The 22,802-nt window shown below is 46.5% G+C and overlaps 1 protein-coding gene across 5 annotated transcripts in view; it reads left to right on the top strand.

Moving 5' to 3' along the window:
* The window catches only part of dennd5b (DENN/MADD domain containing 5B), a 312,134-nt gene that overhangs the window by 198,845 nt on the left and 90,487 nt on the right, over positions 1-22,802 (top strand). For all 5 annotated transcript variants that reach the window (XM_069903146.1, XM_069903145.1, XM_069903143.1 and 2 more), the window contains 3 exons: positions 10,881-11,031; positions 16,035-16,128; positions 21,954-22,085. In XM_069903146.1, coding sequence (XP_069759247.1) covers positions 10,881-11,031; positions 16,035-16,128; positions 21,954-22,085 — 377 coding nt within the window. The remainder of the gene's footprint in view (positions 1-10,880; positions 11,032-16,034; positions 16,129-21,953; positions 22,086-22,802) is intronic.

Here is a 22,802-nt window from a genome sequence, read left to right as displayed (position 1 = left end):
CTAGGAATTTGCACAATAAATATAGGGAAGCATTTACTTTGGGTGAAATAAGGAAGGAGTAACATTTCATTAGTTGGAATCACATTAATGGGCACCATTGGTGACTAGAAATTGAATCTAAGCTGGAGGAGAGGCCCTCGATTTGAGAACGGTGAGCAAAGCCAAAGGTTTGGAGCCCATTATGGGTAAATGGGATTGTTGTTGATAGGTTCAAGGACAGACATCTTCACGGTGGTCCAAAGTGCCAGTTTCTGTGTTGTATGACTGCAAGTCTACAAGTTTAAAGCTGCATGCAACAGTTGTCATTACACCAACTGTCAAGTGCACAAAGCAATTGTTATCCATTTGATATAGAAGCTGCCTTCACTATAATAGTATAATGTGTAACCATTCAGGGCACTCAGGCCACAAACTTCATGTGTTTGTGTGATAGTTTCATCAGGTTTGACTCATACCAAGAGTTGCACTGCACAGAAATAAGCCCTTCACCAAAATACCTCTCTGAACTCATGCCAGTTGCCCGTGTTAAGCCCATTGCCTGTCCATGTAGATGCCCAAATTTCTTTTAAACATCATGTGTTCCTACCTCCAACTCTTTTACTTACAGCTCATCCCATGTACACATCACCCTCTGCTTGAAAAAGGCGTCCCTCAAGACCCTTTTTAAATTTTGTAATCATGACCGTAAGAGAATCTTGAACCTGGAGATCACTTTAACCTGTCGTTTTTGACTCTGCTACCCTGGAGAAAGAATATGATCATTCATTTTATCTCTGCCCGCATTATTTTGTAGATCTGCTTGAAGTTAACTTTCATTCGGTAATGCTAGACTGTAGCCCATCAGGCCCAATAACATCCTATGAATCTTTTTGAATCCTTTCCATCTCAGTGGCATCCTTCCTATCACAGGGTGACCAGAACTGTGCACAGCACTGTGACTGAAGTTTGTTTTCATGCCATTGATTTGGTCATAACTGTCCCTCACTGTCTGCAGTTCTCTGGAGAAATGACTCAGCCCTTTGTTGGGAGAAGATGCTGTACTTTGTTTATTCAGCTGTTTCAAAGGACTATGCTTTTGACTCAATTGACCTTGCATGAAATAGTCCTCTACCACACCCCAACATCAACTCATTGGCTGATGCAGTGTTGCCAATAAATACTTTTTCTGATACGCTGAATAAGACGATTCCTTCATGCCTCCCCGGTTCCTGTTCTCTCCACACTTCAGCAAGCTGCTTCATTTAATTTCAAGGATTATTGCAGCAGATGCAGAATTTCCCCAACCACTTAGCCATGTCTCCCTGCTGTCAGTGGCTGCCTATTGGTTACCCATGAGGATGAGACCAACTCGGTCCATTGAATTCAGGTTTCAGGGCAGAATGCAAAAAATGTATTGGAATGGATATTAGGATCATGGAACAAAGACTAATGAGCAGGATTAAAGGAAGCCATGGTCAGACTCCAAATGCATTTGTGGGCTGCATGCCCTACTCATGGGACAGTACAATACAGGAACAGGTTCTTCACCCCAACATACTTGCGTTGACCATGATGCCAATCTAACCATTTCCATGACCCTACATGGGGTCTGTCAGAATCAGAATTTATTGTCTTGAACATGCCACAAAATTTGTTGCTGTATGGCAGCAACACAATGCAAACATTTATCGAAGTCACCAAACAAAATTAATTAAAAATAATACTGCAAGAAAAAGTCAAAGGAAGTGATTCATTGTTCATTCGAGAATCTGAGGGCAGCGGGGAAAAAGCAGCCCTGAGTGCTTGTCTTTAGGCTCCTGTACCTTTTTCCCAATTATAGCAGAGTGAAGAGGGCATCGCCTGGGTGGTGGGGGTCTTTGAGGATAGAGGCTGCTTTATTAAGACACCAGCTCATGTAGATGTCCTTGAAGAAGCGAAGACTGGTGCCCGTGATGTCACAGGCTGAGTTAACAACCCTCTGGAGTTTTTTCCTGTCCAGAGCATTTGCTCCTCCATACCAGGCAGTGATGCAACCAGCCAGAATGTAGAAGTTTTTGAGAGTCTTCAGTGATGTTCCAATCTCCCCAAACTCCTCATAAAGTGAGCCTTCTTCATGAAGGCATCGACATGGAGGCTCCCGGGCAGATCCTCATAGGTGTCAATACCCAGCAGTTTGAAGTCCTTGACCCACTCCACTGCTGAGCCCTCAATGAGGTCTGGTTTGTATTATCCTGACTTCCTCCTGAAGGCTACAATCAGCTTCTTGGTTTTGCTAATATTGAGCGCAAGGTTGTTGTTGTTGCACCATTGAACAAGCAGATTAATTATCTCCCTCCTATATACTTCCTAATTGCCCATTTGTGATTCTGCCAACAACTGTGGCATCTTGAGTAAATTTGTAGATAGCATTAAAATTGTGCCTGGCCACAGTCATGGGTGTATAGTGAGTGGAGCAATGGGCACTATATCCACCTATCTAAAGGCCTCTTAAAAGTTGCTGTTATTTCCACTTCTATCCACATTGTTGTCCAGATTGTGGATCTAGATGACAAGCTACGCTGGTCCTAGCTCCGATCCCTGCAGCACACCACTAGTCACAGGCCTCCAGTCTGAGAAGCTATTGTCCACGGCCACTCACTGGCTTCTCCCACACAGCCAATGTTTTTGAATATTTTAATATGAGATTTCACATCCAAAGTACAGAGAACCTATGGTTAGATGTTAAAATTCTCAAAGATACACTACACTTAAAATCACAGGTGCCTGAAGAGGGTGCACAAAATCAGTGAACCGGTGTGGATTCGAAAGGCCAACATGGCCTGTTTCCGCTCCGTAAATGGTTATATGGTTATATCACCTACCTTGGCTGCATTACTTTGGGCACCTACAACTCTGTAAGAAGAAATAAAATCTTGTCTTACAAATCTTCAAACTTTCCCCCTCTCATCCCGGGAAAAGCCTCACTACCCTATTGAGCCTCTCATAATTTTGTTTCCATCAGGTTGTCCCTTGGCCTCCCACACTCCAGAGAAAATTGTCCAATCATAGCTCACATTCTTCATTTCAGGCAGCATGATTCTGGACCTCTTCTACACCTTTCCCAGAGCCTCCACGTTCATCCTGCAGTGCACTGACTAGAATAACAAACAATATTCTAAATGTGCCCCAAAAAAGTTCCTAATCTTTCTGACATCCTGACCTCCAGATCACACATCACCAGATTCAAGGACAGTTGCCTCCCCGCTGTTATCAGACTCCTGAATCAACTTCAAAATAGTAAAATTATATGACTATGCTCCACACCAACTCTTCGAGTGCAAAATTCCTTTATTGTCATGCACACATTGGTTTTCATTTACTTGCCCTGTAAAAACACACAAGAGGTGCCTCTAGTCCAGTGATCTATAAAGGAGAGAAAGAGAATCTAAACAGAGACCATTCAGAGATAGGGTGAATCCGTAAATCCCACCATTTCCTCCTGTGCCACCACCTTAACCTCTGTAACTTCCGCAGCCGCAAAGCTCCAGCGGTGAACCCAAGCTTGAGACATCCAAGACACCCTGGTTATAAACCCCCAAACTAATGAAGAAGTTGGCAGCATCTAAGGTTCTTTAGGTGCTCTCCTCGCTATCAGAACCTCACAAATTCCGGCCCTGATATCTGGCTCCCATGAGGTGGTGTCCAACAGCCTGGTGTGAGTCATGATTATGCCCTATCAATAATCACATAGTCATAGGCTGCAGGAACAATAGGCTTTAATGCACACAAGACTTTGGCTGGCCCGGATCCAGGTACAGGACCTTTATGGCCAAGACAAAATGGGAGGAGACTTAAGGGATGAATCATTAGTAGGCGGGCCACCCTCATATATACAGCAACTGGTAAGGGCTGTACAGTGGAGGAAAACATTATAAGTCATTCAGCCACTGAAACCCTCCCTCATCCTCTGCTGTGGTCCTCTCTTGTCGGGACCTCTTCCAGGCTCATCCTCATCAGCGGGGGTGGGGGGGGGGGGGGAGGTGTGTTGTCCTGCTCTGGTGCCCTGCTTCCCTGGAGCCTGCAACTCTTAAGAAGAAAACACCCCAACCACTTCTACAAGCCAATTGTTGGGGGACCATCGGGTGCGATAACTGGTGAGGAGCGCTGGAAGATGTTCCTGCTCCTCCTGGGTCACCACAAGTACTAGTGCTGCCATTACCACAGCAGCAGCAGCACTGGCTTTCCAGGTGTAACCCTGCACTTTTGTACAAAGTCTTATTTGTTGGACTATGTATGTTGGCTCTCTGGTCAGCTTGCAGAAACAACCTCAATCATTGCATCTTGGTACATGGCAGTAAACCTGAACTTGGCCTCATTTGTGAGTGGGGTTCTGCCCCTTCATCCTGCCCTCTTTAGGTGTCCAGCAGTGCATTCACATCATCCAATTTATTATTCGCTTGGGGCCTCAGTTCTGTAGGCTCTGGAAGGATGAACACGGTTTCACTGATGGTCATTGCTGGCAGCGCCCCTTGGACAGTCTACGCAGAATCCTGCGACTCTCCCCAAGGTCAAGCAATCTCGCAGCATACTGCTGGGGTGACTCGTGCAGGAGAGAGGAATGCTTATAAACAGAATGCACCAGATCACTGCAGTATTTTGGAACAGTGGTTTCAAATTAAAATGAAACAATGGAGTGGAGCTGTCTGACCAAGGCAGGAAGCAGTTCAATTATTGTCTGGAGCTCGGTATTCAACAAAGGACTTAATTGCAAATACAATTATAATGATAGGGTAACTACTGTGTTCAATAATATGTTTCAATAATACTGTGTTCAATAATATGTTTCTTCTGTTTTCCTGTCATGCTGGTTTAATTCTGCTTTCAGTGAAGAATCATTGTTGAAGAAGAACACATGCTCTTTCTGAAATGTTAATAATTTTGATTTAAGTGATGTGTTTGACAATGAACTAGTTCCTTGTCTCATTTCCCAGGCTCTAGTGAATTCCATTTTGAAACACCTTAGGTTTTGTCATGAGGACCCTGCCCATGTCCTTTATCTCGTGACAGCTTTCAGTGCAAGCCCACTGCTGAGGAAGTGACTTGAACAGTCACAACTGAGTGCACATTGACCTGCAAGGGTTCGCTTGAGGACATTTCATGGATCCGGATAGTCCTCTTCTCCCACCGATGCTGAGCCCGGTTGCGGCCCTTGGCTGAGATCAGCCTGTGCAACACTGATGTAGAATTGAACCTGCAACTTTGAGGAAGTCAAGAGAGGCTGGAGGGGGTCAGTGGGTCAAGCAGCATCCATGGAGAGAAATGGTCAGCCAACTTTTCAGGTCAGGCTTTGACAAATGTTGACTCCCCATGGATACGGACGGACCCACTAAATCCCTCCAGTTTTGTTTTGCTCACTGAAGTTTCCAGCATTGCAATTCTTATGCTTCTCAAATATTAAAATATAAAATTGAATAACCACTTCCATTTCACATCGTATATTGCCACACCGACATGTCTGTCCATGGCCTTGTACTGCCAATGAGGCCATATGCAAGTTGGAAGGACAACCGTATTCTTTCTGCCACCTGGCGGCATCAATAATTACCTCCAATTTCCATTAACCCCCTCCACAATCTCTCTCTTTCCCTTCCTCCAACTCCCCCTTCCCTCCCTCTCCAATCATGCACCCATCTTTCTTTGCCCTCTCCCCTTTATCACCTCAGCTTTACTTTCTTCCACCCTCCCACCTGTCTCCACTTATTGCCTCTGACCTGTGCTCCTCCACCTTCTTTTTCTCCCTCTCTCTACCCCCCCCCCACCCACCTATTTATTCAGACATCTGCCTAATTTTCAGCATTCCTGAAGGAGGGCACAGCTCCAAAATGTCGACTGCCTTTTACTTCCCATGGATGCTGCATGGCCTGCTGAGTTTCTCCAGCACTTTTGGATACTGCACAAAACTCCAGCATCTGCAAATGTTCCTTTTTCCAAAAAAAAATTACTTTTTTGATATTCCATCTTATCAACTGGTGAGATTTGCAAGGCAAATACTAGAGCGCATCGGATGTCCCCCAAAGTTCCTCAACATGATTATCCAACTGCACGAAAACCAACAAGGTCGGGTCAGATACAGCAATGAGCTCTCTGAACCCTTCTCCATTAACAATGGCGTGAAGCAAGGCTGTGTTCTCGCACCAAACCTCTTTTCAATCTTCTTCAGCATGATGCTGAACCAAGCCATGAAAGACCCCAACAATGAAGACGCTGTTTACATCCGGTACCGCACGGATGGCAGTCTCTTCAATCTGAGGCGCCTGCAAGCTCACACCAAGACACAAGAGAAACTTGTCCGTGAACTACTCTTTGCAGATGATGCCGCTTTAGTTGCCCATTCAGAGCCAGCTTTTCAGCGCTTGACGTCCTGCTTTGCGGAAACTGCCAAAATGTTTGGCCTGGAAGTCAGCCTGAAGAAAACTGAGGTCCTCCATCAGCCAGCTCCCCACCATGACTACCAGCCCCCCCACATCTCCATCGGGCACACAAAACTCAAAACGGTCAACCAGTTTACCTATCTCGGCTGCACCATTTCATCAGATGCAAGGATCGACAATGAGATAGACAACAGACTCGCCAAGGCAAATAGCGCCTTTGGAAGACTACACAAAAGAGTCTGGAAAAACAACCAACTGAAAAACCTCACAAAGATAAGCGTATACAGAGCCGTTGTCATACCCACACTCCTGTTCGGCTCCGAATCATGGGTCCTCTACCGGCACCACCTACGGCTCCTAGAACGCTTCCACCAGCGTTGTCTCCGCTCCATCCTCAACATCCATTGGAGCGCTCACACCCCTAACGTCGAGGTACTCGAGATGGCAGAGGTCGACAGCATCGAGTCCACGCTGCTGAAGATCCAGCTGCGCTGGATGGGTCACGTCTCCAGAATGGAGGACCATCGCCTTCCCAAGATCGTATTATATGGCGAGCTCTCCACTGGCCACCGTGACAGAGGTGCACCAAAGAAAAGGTACAAGGACTGCCTAAAGAAATCTCTTGGTGCCTGCCACATTGACCACCGCCAGTGGGCTGATAACGCCTCAAACCGTGCATCTTGGCGCCTCACAGTTTGGCGGGCAGCAGCCTCCTTTGAAGAAGACCGCAGAGCCCACCTCACTGACAAAAGGCAAAGGAGGAAAAACCCAACACCCAACCCCAACCAACCAATTTTCCCTTGCAACCGCTGCAATCGTGTCTGCCTGTCCCGCATCGGACTGGTCAGCCACAAACGAGCCTGCAGCTGACGTGGACTTTTTACCCCCTCCATAAATCTTCGTCCGCGAAGCCAAGCCAAAGAAAAGAATATACAATGAAGACGCTGTTTACATCCGGTACCGCACGGATGGCAGTCTCTTCAATCTGAGGCGCCTACAAGCTCACACGAAGACACAAGAGAAACTTGTCCGTGAACTACTCTTTGCAGATGATGCCGCTTTAGTTGCCCATTCAGAGCCAGCTCTTCAGCGCTTGACGTCCTGCTTTGCGGAAACTGCCAAAATGTTTGGCCTGGAAGTCAGCCTGAAGAAAACTGAGGTCCTCCATCAGCCAGCTCCCCACCATGACTACCAGCCCCCCCACATCTCCATCGGGCACACAAAACTCAAAACGGTCAACCAGTTTACCTATCTCGGCTGCACCATTTCATCAGATGCAAGGATCGACAATGAGATAGACAACAGACTCGCCAAGGCAAATAGCGCCTTTGGAAGACTACACAAAAGAGTCTGGAAAAACAACCAACTGAAAAACCTCACAAAGATAAGCGTATACAGAGCCGTTGTCATACCCACTATCCTGTTCGGCTCCGAATCATGGGTCCTCTACCGGCACCACCTACGGCTCCTAGAACGCTTCCACCAGCGTTGTCTCCGCTCCATCCTCAACATCCATTGGAGCGCTTACACCCCTAACGTCGAAGTACTCGAGATGGCAGAGGTCGACAGCATCGAGTCCACGCTGCTGAAGATCCAGCTGCGCTGGATGGGTCACGTCTCCAGAATGGAGGACCATCGCCTTCCCAAGATCGTGTTATATGGCGAGCTCTCCACTGGCCACCGTGACAGAGGTGCACCAAAGAAAAGGTACAAGGACTGCCTAAAGAAATCTCTTGGTGCCTGCCACATTGACCACCGCCAGTGGGCTGATAACGCCTCAAACCGTGCATCTTGGCGCCTCACAGTTTGGCGGGCAGCAACCTCCTTTGAAGAAGACCGCAGAGCCCACCTCACTGACAAAAGGCAAAGGAGGAAAAACCCAACACCCAACCCCAACCAACAAATTTTCCCTTGCAACCGCTGCAATCGTGTCTGCCTGTCCCGCATCGGACTTGTCAGCCACAAACGAGCCTGCAGCTGACGTGGACTTTTTACCCCCTCCATAAATCTTCGTCCGCGAAGCCAAGCCAAAGATATACAGACCATTTTTATTGCAAAGTGGTGCATGTTGGAAGGTATAGTAAAGGTAGGACGTACACAGTAAATAGTACAGGAGTGTGGATGGTCAGAAGGACCTTGGGATTCTTGAAAGTGGCAGCAGAAGTGATGAGCTGGGCAGTTTTTTGTCATGTACTTGGTACACAGAACAGTGCAGGAAAAGACCCTTCAGTCTTGTGTTTGTGCTAAACACGATGCCCAAATCAAGTTAAAGTTCTGCTGCTCACACTTGGCAGATATCCCACCATCCCATTCCATATTCATGTGTCAACCTCAATGCCATCGTATCTGCTTCCGCCACTACTGCTGGCAGCCCATTCGAGTCACTGTGTTTAAAAAAAATTGCCCTGCACATCTCCTTTAAACTTTCTCCCCATGACCTTGAACTGATGTCCAGGATGTGGCACATGTACCCATGGGAAAAGATTCTGACTCTCCATCCTATCAATGCTTCTCATGATTTCATATAAACCTCTATCCGGTCACCCTTCAGCTTTCTGCACACCAGAGAAATCAACCCATGTTTATCCAACCTCTCCCCATAATCCTCTAAACAGCTAACATCCTGATAAACTCTTCTGTACTCTTTCCAAAGCTCTCACATCCTTCCTGTAATGGGCCAACCAGAACAGCACACAGTTTTCCCTTGTCACTTATTCAGATGCACTGACATTCTGGACACACATCACTAGCAGTAGTTTAAATTAAATGACCACTATGCCATACAAGACAATAAATATAAAAGGATGGATAGATAGGGTTGTAGTTAGAGCAAGAGAAAAAGTGGCTTTTCAATAGTACAGACAAATCTTTTGGTGGTTCTGGAGCAGTTTATGGTTAGAGTTAGGTGTAGCATGGGTTCAAGAGGTTGATATCTGTTGGCAAATAAAACGGTTTTTAAACCTAGAGGTGCTGGATTTCGGTACCTTCAGGATGAAGGTAGCAGTGAGAAGAAATTGTGACCAGTGCCAAGGGCTTCCTTATGATGTTGGCTGAGTTCTTGAGGCAATGCTCACATGGATGTCTTAGAAGGAAGGGTGGTGATGGACTTGGCGAGATCACCACTTTCTACAGCCTTCTGCATTCCCAGTCATTTGAGGTTCTGAACCAGGCCATGATGCAGCCAGACAGCGAACTTTCCACAGTACACCTGTAGAAGGACAATGGAAATGTTTAATGGAAAACGTAGTGGAAACTTGTTCTTGCAGAAAGCGGTCAGAGTGCGGGATGAGCCAAAGTGGTGAATGTGGGTTCAATTTTGACATTTAAGAAAAATTTGGATATGTACATGGATGGGAGGGTTAGACAGCTATGGACTGGGTGTAGGTCATTAGGACTAAGCAGAATAATAATTCAGCATTACTAGATAGGCCAAAGGGCTATGTCTATCAATGCCCAGTTTGATAGACACAGATAAGGTCGTGAAAGGATGGTTGTGTCGCTTCATCTGGTCTCCACAGTAGATGAAGGATCTCAATGTGTTGGAGCAGATGCAGAGACCAGTCACCGGGATGTTGCCTGGAATGGAGCATCTCAGTTATAAGGAGAGATTGAATAAGATAGGTTCATTGCTCCTGGTGCAGAAGTGGATGAGGGTTAACCTCCCTGAAGTGAATTATGAGGTGGCTAGATAAAGTGTAAGGAATATCATAAGATGTTTAAAGGGATTGTGAGAGAGAATTTTTTTCTATCAAGAGGATGGTTGGAACCTGGAATGTACTGAGAAGCAGGTGTACCCATAAAAATTAAGAAGCCTATAGACAAGCACTTGAATCACCAAGGCACATGAGATAATAGACCAAATACAGATTGGTCATCAGGATGCAAATCAATACAATGGCCAGTGTTGGCAAGGTGGGTGGAAAAACTGGTTCTGAGCTGATTTCTCGACTCAATGTGACTGCATCTTGCACACATTAACCAGAAGAGGCAATAGGGAAGCACGTGGTCCTTCAATGAACGTTCACCTTGCATGATAGTGAGTCATTGGATGATAATAGAGGGAAATTCTGTTTAACTTAGAGCTGTGAAAGTCTGGTATGTCTTTTCCCTCGCCCCCCCAACCCCTTCCACTCACCTAAAGTCTATTAAGCCCTTGAAATTTAAAGGTTTGTACTTGAAATTAGAAACAGCATATGCTGGAAATGCTCACTGAGCCAGACAGCATCAGTGTAAATCATCCTATCTGGTGAAAGTCCATTGATCTGGCACCAACTCTGTTTCTCTCATCACAGATGCTGCCTGAACTGCTGAGTGTTTCCAGCATTTTCTGGTTCTGTTTTGGATTCTTGACACCTGCTTTTGTCTGCTTTTTGAAATTTGACGATCACTCTAATAGTTATTTTAACCTCCGAGCCACACTTCAGATTTTGTTTTCCTTCCTCGACAAGGCCTCTGTTTAACTTGGTGCTTTTTTTTTACTGTGCTGCACAGCCCAAGCCATCGAGCAGCGACTGGTGAAGATCGACCACACTGCCATCCACCCACACCTGCTGGATATGAAGATTGGGCAGGGCAAGTATGAACAAGGCTTCTTCCCCAAACTCCAGGCAGATGTACTGGCCACAGGGTCAACTAACAACAAGTGAGTACAGCATCACCTTCAGCAAACATCTTCCCCAGTCTGCTGTGTGACCAGCCTGCTCTTCCCCCCCACCCCCACCCCCCCTCTCCATTCGGGTAACAGTTTCTGTGGTAGTGAGTGCCAGCATTGGGAATCACTACCAAGTGGAAAACTTCTCAGATGCCCATGCATTTTGAGCAGGATCTGTTGTTTAAACCTGGCTTTTTCAAGATCACAGATGGCCTGTGGGTTTGTTGGAGGTGTTCTGTGGCCAGGGAAAATACCTGAATCATCCTCAAAGACTGCGCCCACAATGTTCACCAAGATGATCTTTTCTCAGGATCTCGCCTCTGTAGATCAGAGTGGTAATAGGGCCAAATTAACTGTCTTTGTGGGGCAGAAGGTTTGACCGTGAACAGTGAATGCAAGACCTGTTTAGAACCATAGAACACTACAGCACAGAAACAGGTCCTTCAACCAATCTAGTCTGTACCTCATCTCATTGACTTGCAACCCAACCGTAGCCCTCCATACCCCTCCCATCCATGTACCTATCCAAAGTTTTCTTTAAAGTGTGTTACGCCTCACCAACAGCAATTGAGAGAAGCATAAACAGATGGGTTAAGTTTAACACAAAACTTATTGACAAACTAACAATAATAGACTTACCTCAATAAACTTAACCCCCAAAAATAAGCCTTTATGGCAACTCTACAATAACAAAAGATCTTTATAGGGTGTATGTAGAAGAAAACCCAGACCATTACAGTCCAAGCTCAAAATTCCCTAAAAGGAAACTCCCAAAGCAAAACCTCAAGTCCATCACATCAAGTCCGTCAGTCAAAAAGGAAGAGCTCGCAGTGTCTGGTCTCCAGGCTGGAGAGTCTTAGTTTGGTTGCATGCTGGTCTTCTAGTTGGATGTGGAGACAGATGGCCGTGATCACTGTAGACTGACTATCACTGTAAGCCATTTCTTTACTCTCCTGTTCAGTTACTGCTTTCTCCCTTAAACTAACAAGATCTGTATCTCTTTGCCGTTGCTGAATTAACTCTTTCCTTGACAAAGTGAAATCCTTACTCTCACAATGACCCTGTATTTTCAAAAGTACTTCAGAAGTACTGGGCAAATTTCTATCAACTAGATCTTCTTCAGCTGTCATCATTTTCCTCATCACAGACCTAGTTACCGCACATGCAGGATATATCTCACCATCCTCTCTAACCTCATCTTTACTAGGCCGATTTGTCAATCTTAAAACTGACTCAACTTTATCCTCTGCTAAATCATTCCCCAACAAAAATGAGACACCCTGCATGGGTAACTGTGGAATTACTCCTACTACAACAGATCCTTTGACTAATTCTGAATTCAGCACAACCTTGTGAAGCTAGTTTGACTCTACCTCACCTCCAACACCTTTAATGAAAGTTGTCTCCCCTATATCAGTCCTTTGATCCACAAGTAAAACACTTCCCAACAATGACTGAGCAGCCCCAGTATCTCTGAGAATTTTAGCTGGAAACTGTTGTTCTCCCTCCTTTATTGAGACAAAGCCCTCTGACACAAAAGGCTTGAAAACATCCATGACCTCCTTACCAGGTTTGGCACCTCTGCTCTCCTTAAATTCCATTGTTTGAATACATGTTTCTGGTAAAACCCCTCCCACCTGCTCCGCCCATTCCTCTCCCACCTGCTCTGCCCATTCCTCTCCCACCTGCTCCACCCATCCCTCTCCCACCTGCTCCGCCCATCCCTCTCCCACCTGCTCTCCCCATTCCTCTCCCACCTGCTCCGCCCATCCCTCTCCCACCTGCTCCACCCATCCCCTTCCCACCTGCTCCGCCCATCCCTCTCCCACCTGCTCCACCCATCCCTCTCCCACCTGCTCCGCCCAACCCCCTCCCACCTGCTCCACCTATTCCTCTCCCATCTGCTCTGCTAACTTATTCCTCTCTTGCCCAGTGCTGATGAAGAGTTCCAGACTGGAAATTTTAACATTTTCTCTCTGCACATAGATGTTAACGGACATGCTGAGTGTTTCCCAGTTGTTCCTGGTTTTCTTTCTCTCTAAAAAAAAACGCTTAGGAACCACCTCAGCCAAGCAGCGAAGCGAGGCAGGTGCAGAGGAAGGCTTTCGACTTTACTTCCATGTTTTTATGCAAATCATTTTCGACAAGATGTATTGAAGCTGGAATGTTGGTTCAGCCATTCTCTGGAAGTGACTGGGCATGGGGTGATGCACATTGAAAAAAATGGGCCTTATTTGTTAACCCTGATGTGACCAGTCCACCCCACTAGACCCACCTTCCAGAAGGAAATCTACCATTTTTACCCAGTGTTGCCTGAGGGAGTCCACGTAAACAATAGTGTGGTTGTCTCTCAAATGTACAGTACAACTCCAATTATCCAAAATCGGCTTCTCCGAAATCCTTATGTATCCAAATTCTTTTTGGAGCTGAACTGACCTCACAGGTTGAAAAAAAAATCACCCGACATGAAATTAGAACTATTGTCCTTGTTTCAGGTAACTCCCTCCCCTCTCTCTCCATTTCTTCTTTACCTTCCCCTATTGAATTTTCTCTCCAACTCTCCCGCTCAAGCTGTGTGCCGCTGTCTCCCAGCCGCAAGCGGGCGGAAGAATCCCTGACCCGGCGTCATCAAGGCAAGTGGCCTCCCGAGCAGGAGAGGGTCCATGGGCTTCGTGGTGTTCCTTCCCCTTCCCTCCCTCCCTCCTCAGAACACCCGACGCCAACTCCAAACCCTCCTCTCAGCCTTCTACCACACACGTACACCAGACTCCCTGGGAGAATTCGGAGTCGGGACTCTGGCGTCGGGAGGCAGGAGCCCGCTGACTCGCCCGGGAAGCCTCCCCAGGGATCAGCGGTAGTGGTGGGTATGTGTCGGGGATAGACTGCAGTTGGGAGGTCTCGGTGATCGGCAGCACCAGCGTTCTTTTGGTGAGAATTAAACATTATTTTAATCCTTAAAATGACTTCCCTTGTGGTTTATTGAAGTGATTTCTATTGTAACTGGTCTGTTTTTTTTAAATGACCAATTCTCCATAAAAACCATTTATCCAACATAATCAGAATTGCACTGTACTTTGAATGATCCAAGACACTTTGATCAGGATACAAAATGCTGACCTTACATTTACCCCAAAAAAAGAGGAATTAAGGTAATGCAGCAGTAAATGTGCATGCAGAAAGATCTGTCAAGCTGTGATGTGATGGTGGGAGACAAGGGAGAGTGCAGAGGATGGTAGGTATAAGGAATGAGCTATCAGCTTCCTAAGAAGCCCTTGGATAACTCCATGGCTGGGAGGGGATAGGAGAGGTATGGGCCTAATGCGGGTGTGTGGGACTAAAGCAAAGGCCCGTTGTTTGGGATGGACCAGCTGGACATGTAGGCCTGTTTCCATGCTGTAAGACCTGCCTCAATGAGATCCCATCTCATTACTCTAAATTCCAATGAGTTTAACCCTAGACTAATTGTAAACGAGTTGATGCAGGGGCTCGGCCAGTTAGGCAGTTTGTGTGGAGGGAGATGAAGAGTTGGTTTGAGTCCCTTGATCAAAATTGCTCAGTGTTTTGGGTTGAAACTCTTCCTCAGACTGGATGAAGGGTCCCGAGCTGAAACCTCAACTCCCCATTTCTCTCCACAGATGCTACCTCATCTGCTGAGTCATGTGACAATGTCCAATGTCTGTGACTTTGATGGGAATCATTGATATTAGTAGTGATCAGGGTGTCTGCTTATCCACGGAATGCTGTGCATATTGAGATGGCACCGAGCTCCTGAGTTTGGGGGAAAGTTTGTCATGGACATGGTGCGCTAAAGGCCCCATTTAGATTCACAGACCATAGAGCACTGCAGCACAGAAAATGATCATTCAGACCATCTGGTCCATGCTAGACTCCTATTCTGCCTTATCCCAATGTCCTGCACCCGGACTGTAGCCTTCACTACCACCCCCCACCCCCCCCACCCCATCCATGGTACCTATCCAAATTTTTCTTAATGGTCAAAAATAAGCCCTTAACCTTAACCATCGCGGTTAGCGTAATGTCTTTACAGCGCCAGCAATCAGGACCAGGGTTCGAATCCCACGCTGTCTGTAAAGGAATTTGTACATTCTCCCCATATCTGCGTGGGTTTTCCCTGGGGGGGGGCTTCGGTTTCCTCCCAGCATTTGCAACGTACTTTGGGTGTAAGTTAATGGGGTCAAAATTGAGCATCACAGACTCGCGGGCCAAAATGGCCTGTTACCGTGCTCTGTATCTAATTTTTTTTTAAAATCTATGCTGTATCACTCTGACACCATCTCACCTGATGAACTTTATGAACTTTGCACAGGCCTGGATTGTTCTGAAGTCTCTAGGCTGGGACTATTGCCCACAACCATTTCCCCCAGTTATTCATTTATTTTTTGACATCTGGGCACAGGCACTTCTGAGCTTAATTGAACGGCAGCAAGCATTCTGGCTGAGGTGTTCCCACAGTGCTACTGGGGGAGGGAGATCCAGGATTTCGTCCCACTGACAATGAAGGAATTGTGTCAGGATGGTGTGCAATTTGGAGGGGAGCCTTCAACTTGGCGGTGGCATTTTCATGAGCCTCCTAACCCTGTCCTTCTCGGTGGGAGAGAGAGCAGATGTGGGACAGGCTTTCAGACTAGCTCTGGTGAGCTACTGCAGTGCATTTTGCAGATGGTGTACCTTGTGAATGGATTAGGGTGATGGAGAGGGTGCAAGTGGCTGCATTGCCCTGGATGCTGTCAAGCTTCCTGAGAGTGTTTGGAACTTCCCTCATCCAGGCAAGTGGAGAGTATTTCCATCAAACTCCTGACTTGTTCCTTGCAGATGGAGTGAATGAGCAACAGCTGATGTTTTAAGTACACCACAATCCAATAACACAAGGTGTGGTTACTCAAATCGAGGGCCAAAGAGCCTGCACTCTGTGCTGTAATATTCTGTATTCTAAATATTAAAATTGTCTCTTTCATCTACACTAACTCTTGCAGCCGATGGGCAAATCGAGGGGCCACAGCACAGCGAAGGAAGGATCGTCTTCGGCAACACTCAGAGCATCTAGCGCTGGACAATGACTTGAAAGAGGTACAGGGTTACCCCAAGTCCTCTGGTTGTAACTGTTCACAACCCATACCTACCTTGACCACACTCTGCGATCCTCCCCACAGTGTCATGATCACTGCCAGTCATTCTTCCCCACTCTGTGATAGTTCTTGTGGTTGGCCTTAGTAAATGAGGAATATTCAAGCAGGGGGAGGCCATTCAGTCTCTTGCTTGTGCTTCAATTTTCAATAAAATCATGGCTACCTTTTACCTCAGTGTAATTTCCTTGTGCTAACGCTGATGTCCAAAAATCTTTGCTGTTGTCAACAAGCCGACCTGCCTTCTTGGGTCGATCGTTCCAAGGATTCACTCTCTTCTGAGTGAATAAAAAATTCTTCTCATCCTTTCACTGAATCTTTATTCTGATTCTCGACATCCCAGTCAGTGGGAAAATTCCATTCTGACAAATCCAGTTGACCAAGCCACATTTTTGGGGAAAGAAACAAGATTTAAAGTTTCCCACAAGTGATACCTGACCGACTGTTTCCCACCTTTTCTGTTTTTATTTCAGATTTCCACACGCATTATCTTTTATTTAATTCTCCAGAATTTTGCATGCTTCCGTGAGGCAGAACAAACAGTGGACGGTTGGACAAGGTCAGCAGGCCAGGCAGCATCCATGGAGAGAAATAGATGGTCAGAATTTTGGGTGGAGACTCTTTTTTGAGGCAAGAATAGAAAGGAGAGATATCAAATTTAAAAACAGGGTGGTCAGAAGGAGCTGAGGAGGGGGCCAAGAGGGTGATAAAGATACTGGACAAATGGAAGTGGGAGATGTGAAGAGGCAGATGGGGAAAATCTTCATTTATCTTCCATTCGTTCTGTGTTCTCCCACACTGTTCCAGCTGTCCAACCCTTGATCACTTTTAACTGCTCTCTGTCTCAGTGACCACATTCCTTTCCCCTCGAGAAAGGGTTCCAATCAGAAGCGTCGACTGTCCATTTCCCCTGTGGATGCTGCCTACTGAGTTCCTCCAACTGAGATGGACAATAAATGTCGGCAATGCCAAACAGTACGTGATCCATGAAAAAAATACACTTCTTCTTAATAATCTCCTTGAGCCCAGCATCATTCAGATGAATCTTCACAGTCTGATCTGCAAAACTGACCACCTTCCAGAGGTGTGGTGCCGAAATGTGGATGCATTGCTCTGATTGGCTCTGAGCAATGTGTACAAATGAAGTACAGCTTCTTTCCTCGCACTTCCTCTCAGGGTTAATTCAGAGACCCAGATCACTCCCCGACAATTCATTCACTGCTGATTCCAATGACAGATTGGGGTGGTACAGACGGAGTAGGGATGGCACGACAACGCTTTTACAACGCCAGCAATCAGGACATGGGGTTTGAATCCCGTGCTGTCTGTAAGGAGTTTGTAGCTTCTCCCCATGTCTGCCCAGGTTTTTCCAAGGGGGCTCCGGTTTCCTCCCACCGTTCAAAAAAAATCGTACAAGGGTGTAGGTTAATTAATTGGGTGGCACAGATCTATGGGCCAAAATGGCCTGTTACCATGCTGTATGTCTAAATATTGGAAAAATTGAAGATTCACACACCTGCATTCTGGAATGTTTAGGATAGCTGTTCTCAACGTGGGTGGGGGGGGGGGGGTGGTGGTGTGCAACCCCCACTCCCGGGGACAACAGCACATTTAAAGGAGGCCATGGACTGAAATTATTTCATGTTTTTATATTGTCAGTAGGAGAGAAGTACGGAAGAAACCAACTACCAGTACACTTGACGGCTTCACTGGGAAGCAGGTCCATAAAGCTTGAGCAGAGTCCTAAGGCATCCATAGCCGAGAAAGGGTTGAGAATGGCTGGTTTAGGAGACCGTTGCTTGCTACCATCTGGATGTGATTGCCTTGGCCCAGCATCAATAATTTCCCTCCCTCCTCCTTGTTTGTTGTTGGCTTTTGCTGTGGAGGAGTTGTTTTATTCTGTGACCTTTAATAGGCTAGCTATGTGATTGGCATGTTGTGAAATAACTTTGAAGAGTCTCATTCAATTCTCAATGGTCGTGAGCTCTCTGTACAAGGCCCAAGTTGGTTTGAAATTGATAATTGTGCCACCAGCTCACCTTAATGATGCAGGCCTCGGGTTATCAGGTGGTGTCTCTGTGAGATTCAGGCTGGGCTCCTCAACCAGACCAGTCTAGGTTCCTGTGCAGATAGTCCAAAAGAACCACAGGCCATAAGTGCTAGTTTCTCCACTCTGCCCTTGACTTTAGCCATTCTGCGTGTTTGCCGTGTAAAAAGATATCTGCTTTCTGAAGGTCAGTTGAGTTCAAATAATCTCTGTTCTATCAGTCCAGTAACCCTGCAACAAATTAAAGTCCACAATGTTTTGAGACTGTTGTTGATTGTTATTCTCAATTACTTTGATTTCTCTTTTTTTTTCTGTTCCTCCTCTTTTGTGTTTGTTGCCTTTCTCCCACTCATTTTGCAACTTGTTCTCCGACTGCTCTCGCCACCGGTCGCCTTTAGCCAGCAGAGGGGCTTCTCCTCTGCCACAACTCCATGGCATTCTGGGAATGGCACCAGGACTCGCCCCCTGCTGTGCGACCTCCCAAAAAGTCCTTCTCTGCGTGCTCGCTGGTACGTGGCGCTGGAGATCTGTGTGAGGCAGCACGGTGAGAGGCTCTAATCTTTCACGGCTTTGACACACAAGGTCAGTCTGCTTGGCTCACTGATGTAGACTTTCACATGTTGAACTAAACAAAGTGTTCCCCCTCACTTCTTCCAGATAGGGTAGAAATCTGCCTTAACTTTTTACCTTAAACTATTTTTGTTAACTTAAGTGAGGAACGTTAGCAATAAGGGGTGGAAACCCTTTCTCAAACTCCAGGTATAGTATCCATAGATGCATTGGGATTGGAAGTAAACATTGTCCTTTCATAATCTCATTGAATCTTCCTCACCCTTGCTCCATGCCTCTTGCTCTTCTCCATGCCCATCTGTTAATATCTGTCCTGAAAGTTCCAGCTTGTCTTGGCAAGCACGCAGATTTCAGGGAAAATGGCCCCCACTAAACACTAAGTGAAAGAGGTTAAACAGGCAAGTCTGCAGAAGCTGTGATTGTAGAGCAACACACAAAAGTGCTGGAGAAACTCATCAGATCGTGTACCGTGTATAGGAAGCAGAGGGTAGCCAACGTTTCAGGCCTGGGCCCTTTGTCAGTGTATAACCAAAATGCAAGCAGGCTACGTGAATAAAATGGAAACAAAAATGTTGAGGTTACAGATGAAGGGGGGTAGATCTCTAAATGGCCTCACTCACTGCCAAACTGAGATTACCAGCATATTGGAGAAACAACACGACATTCCATCTGGACATTCTCCAACCAGATGGCATTAACGTCTTCTTTACCCACTTCAAATTGCGCGCGCTCTCTCTCTCTCTCTCTCACCCCTGTCTCCTTTACTCCAGCTCTGCAGCCATTCCCTTCCCTCTCCAATCAGAGAACTGCCCCATCCCTACCCCCTATCATTTCTAAGCTTTTCTTTTCTGCCTTCCCATCTTATCCTCCTTTAACCTCTTGCCCGTGGGCCAATGCTCCCCCCCCCGTCCTTTCTTATATCCTCTCCTTTCCCCCACCTATTTATTCAGGCGCCTGCCTGCTTTTTGTTCATATCTTGATGAAGGGCTCAGGCCTGAAACGTTGGTTACCCTTTGCTTCCTGTAGATTTCTGTGCTTCTCCAGCACTTGTGTATTGTAACAGATTTCATCCCACTCCACTCCTGAGTTGCTTTCCTCCAAATTTGCAATTATATCTCCCACCTCTCATTGCCCTGTGTTCCTTCACAGAAAGAAATATTCTCTCCATATTTTGTCTAATCCTTTCATCACGTTTAATGTCCCTGTCTCATCTACCCAGGACATAATAAGGCAGTTGTGTGACCTGTACATTTCCCTTTCAGTCCTGGAATCAATCTGGGAATCAGGTGACAAGTAAGACTCCTTCCACTTGCCCCATCCATGTTGCAACTTATACTTCAGAATTCAAAATTAATGGCCCGCCCCTCCCCTTAGCCTTGCCTCACCCCATAGCTAACTCAAACTGTTATTGAACCATGCCTGCCACATGCAGTAAGTTTAGCCAGTTACCGCCAGCCTCTGTTATTTTGTGCGGTGACCATTTGGAGTTGCTCAACACATCAGGTGGGAAAGCGACAGAGGTGGCTCGAATCCCATCTGCTCTTCATTGATCTGGTCAAGGGGATAGTCACTGCATGAAACCTATAGCTTCCTGGTTGCTGGGCAAGGACTTTGCACCTCCTTTCTCCTTGATCTGTTCTGATGATTAGCCACCCTCGCCCACGGGTCTTTGCCCACTCCACAACACCCATCGGTAGTTTTGTGAAGCAAGCTGCATCCGTGCAGGGAAATGAACAGGCAACATTTTGGGTCGAAACCCTGCCTCAGGGCTGAGAAAGAAGGTGGGCCATATTAGAAGGAGGGGGTCAGCAGGTGGAACAAGGTGGGGGACAGGATGGTCAAGTGGGAGATAGTGACAAGTGGAAGCAAGTGAAGGTTATAATGGACAGATGGAGCCAGAAAGGGAACAGGGAGGATGCCCCGGGGAGGAAGACAGCTGTTGGAAGAAGATTGCTGGAACAATACTAGGGAGGGATGACAGTCCAGATGGGAACAGTGGAGGAGGGAATATGGTGAATGCTGGGTTGATGAAGGTGAGGAAGAGGTAAGGAGTGAGATGAGGGGTTTGGAAAGAATAGTGTGTGTGTGTGTGTGTGTGTGAGAGAGAGAGAGAGAGAGAACTGAGGTAGATGAGGAGAGAGAGGAATGGGCAGATGCTTACATGAAATTGGAGAATTGGCTGTAACCTACCTATTCTGAATATCAGGTGCTGCACCTGAGATTTGCTTGTGGCCTCATCCTGGCATGGACAAGGCCCAGGACACACAGGTCAGTGTGGGAAGGGGGAGGGGAATTAAAATCACTGGCAACTGGGAGGTTCAGTTGGCGCATGAAGACAAAGAACAGGTTCTTGGCAGGGCTTGGAGAAGGCCACATCGAGATCACCGAATGCACATCTGTGATCTTGCCACAACTGAAAATGTTGTTGAGGTTTTGACCACCTATCGCAAATGTAGGCCAGGGTTTTATTTTTCTACTTCCGACTCTGGGGTAGGAGGTGATGGCTACTGTTCATCAGCCTCCCCTCCACGGACTCCATCTACATCTCCCACTTCCTGCGAAAGGTAGCCGACATCCCAAAGAACCCATCACACCCCGGTCACAAACTCCTCTCCATCCTTCCACTGAGGTGGCTGAAGTGTGTGAAACCACATGCTCACAAGCTCAATGACAGCATCTTCCTTGCAGCCGTCAGTGTCCTGAATGAATCCCACGACGGTTGTGTGTAGGTCTGTTTGTAGGAGAACCCTTCTCACTTGACCAGGTGTTTTCTGACCAATGGATTTGAACCTAAGTAAGTATGTAGCATCCGGGGCAATACCGTGGCTTCCTAGGAACAAGTCAGAAGGGTTGAGCAAGTATTTGAGGATTGCAATATCTATGAAATAGGAACAAGTGTATTATCATTGAGAAGGGGGTGAGATGGAGAGGATCAACCCCAATATCAAGCCCGAGAGCATGATGCAGTCACTACAGAAGCTTCCCTGTACGTGGGGCATAATGCAACAATAGGACATTTGCATGGTTAACCTCTAATGACACCACTTTCCCCCACCACACATTTGCATCCCAAACCTGAGTACAATTTCACACAGGTCCAGGAGTACACTTGGAGAAAGTGACCTGAAAATGTATTTGTCCTTTGCTTACAGAAATACATTCAGGAGGCCCGGAGCTTTGGAAAAAGTCTCAGGCAGCCAAAACTCTCTGATCTGTCGCCCGCGGTCATTGCTCAAACCAACTGGAAGTTTGTGGAAGGACTGCTCAAAGAATGTCGCATTAAGGTAACCATTTCTCATTTCTCCCCCCAGACTGCACGTGATTTTGGAGCAGGTGATACCAGTGACTTGTACCCTCTGGAGCTATGGGATTTAATTTCTATTTAAATTTTAACTGCCTGTTACATTCAGCTTTTTAGTTGCAAGGAGATTCTTCTGTTATGGGGAGAGTTAAACAAAAAAATCTGCAGATGCTGGGGTTGAATGCAATACACAAACGTGCTGGAGAAACTGAGCAAGTCACGCAGCAAACTTAAAGGGTAACTGACGTGGTCTCTCCACCATGTTTGTGCATTACTGTTATAGGGAGAGGTTGGATAGGCCGAGGGTAATCCTGTGGTGATAGAGAGGTATGGAGCTTAGGAGGCTGAGGGTAATCCTGTAGCGATGAGGGGTATGGATAAAGTGACTGGGCACATTTCTTTTCCCAGTCTAGACATTTCCAGAACTAGAGGGCATGGGTTTAAGTTGAGAGGAGGGAGATTTCAGGGGGTTCTGAAGGACAACCTTTTCACTCGGGTGAAAAGGTTGGGAAATCCATATCTCGAACAAGCTGCCATTGAATCAGGTGCAATAACGGCATTAAAGAGATGTTTGGGCAGATATACAGAAAGGAAGAGCTGATGACATGGGCCGAATGCCGCCAAATAGGAGCTTGCCAGAATGCCAACTTAGTCAGCATGGATGAGTTGAGCCAAAGTGCCTGTCCTATGTCTGGATCAG

Source organism: Narcine bancroftii, chromosome 11, assembly GCF_036971445.1.
Source record: "Narcine bancroftii isolate sNarBan1 chromosome 11, sNarBan1.hap1, whole genome shotgun sequence".
Lineage (NCBI taxonomy): Eukaryota > Metazoa > Chordata > Chondrichthyes > Torpediniformes > Narcinidae > Narcine > Narcine bancroftii.
This window is presented reverse-complemented; position numbering and strand designations above follow the sequence as displayed.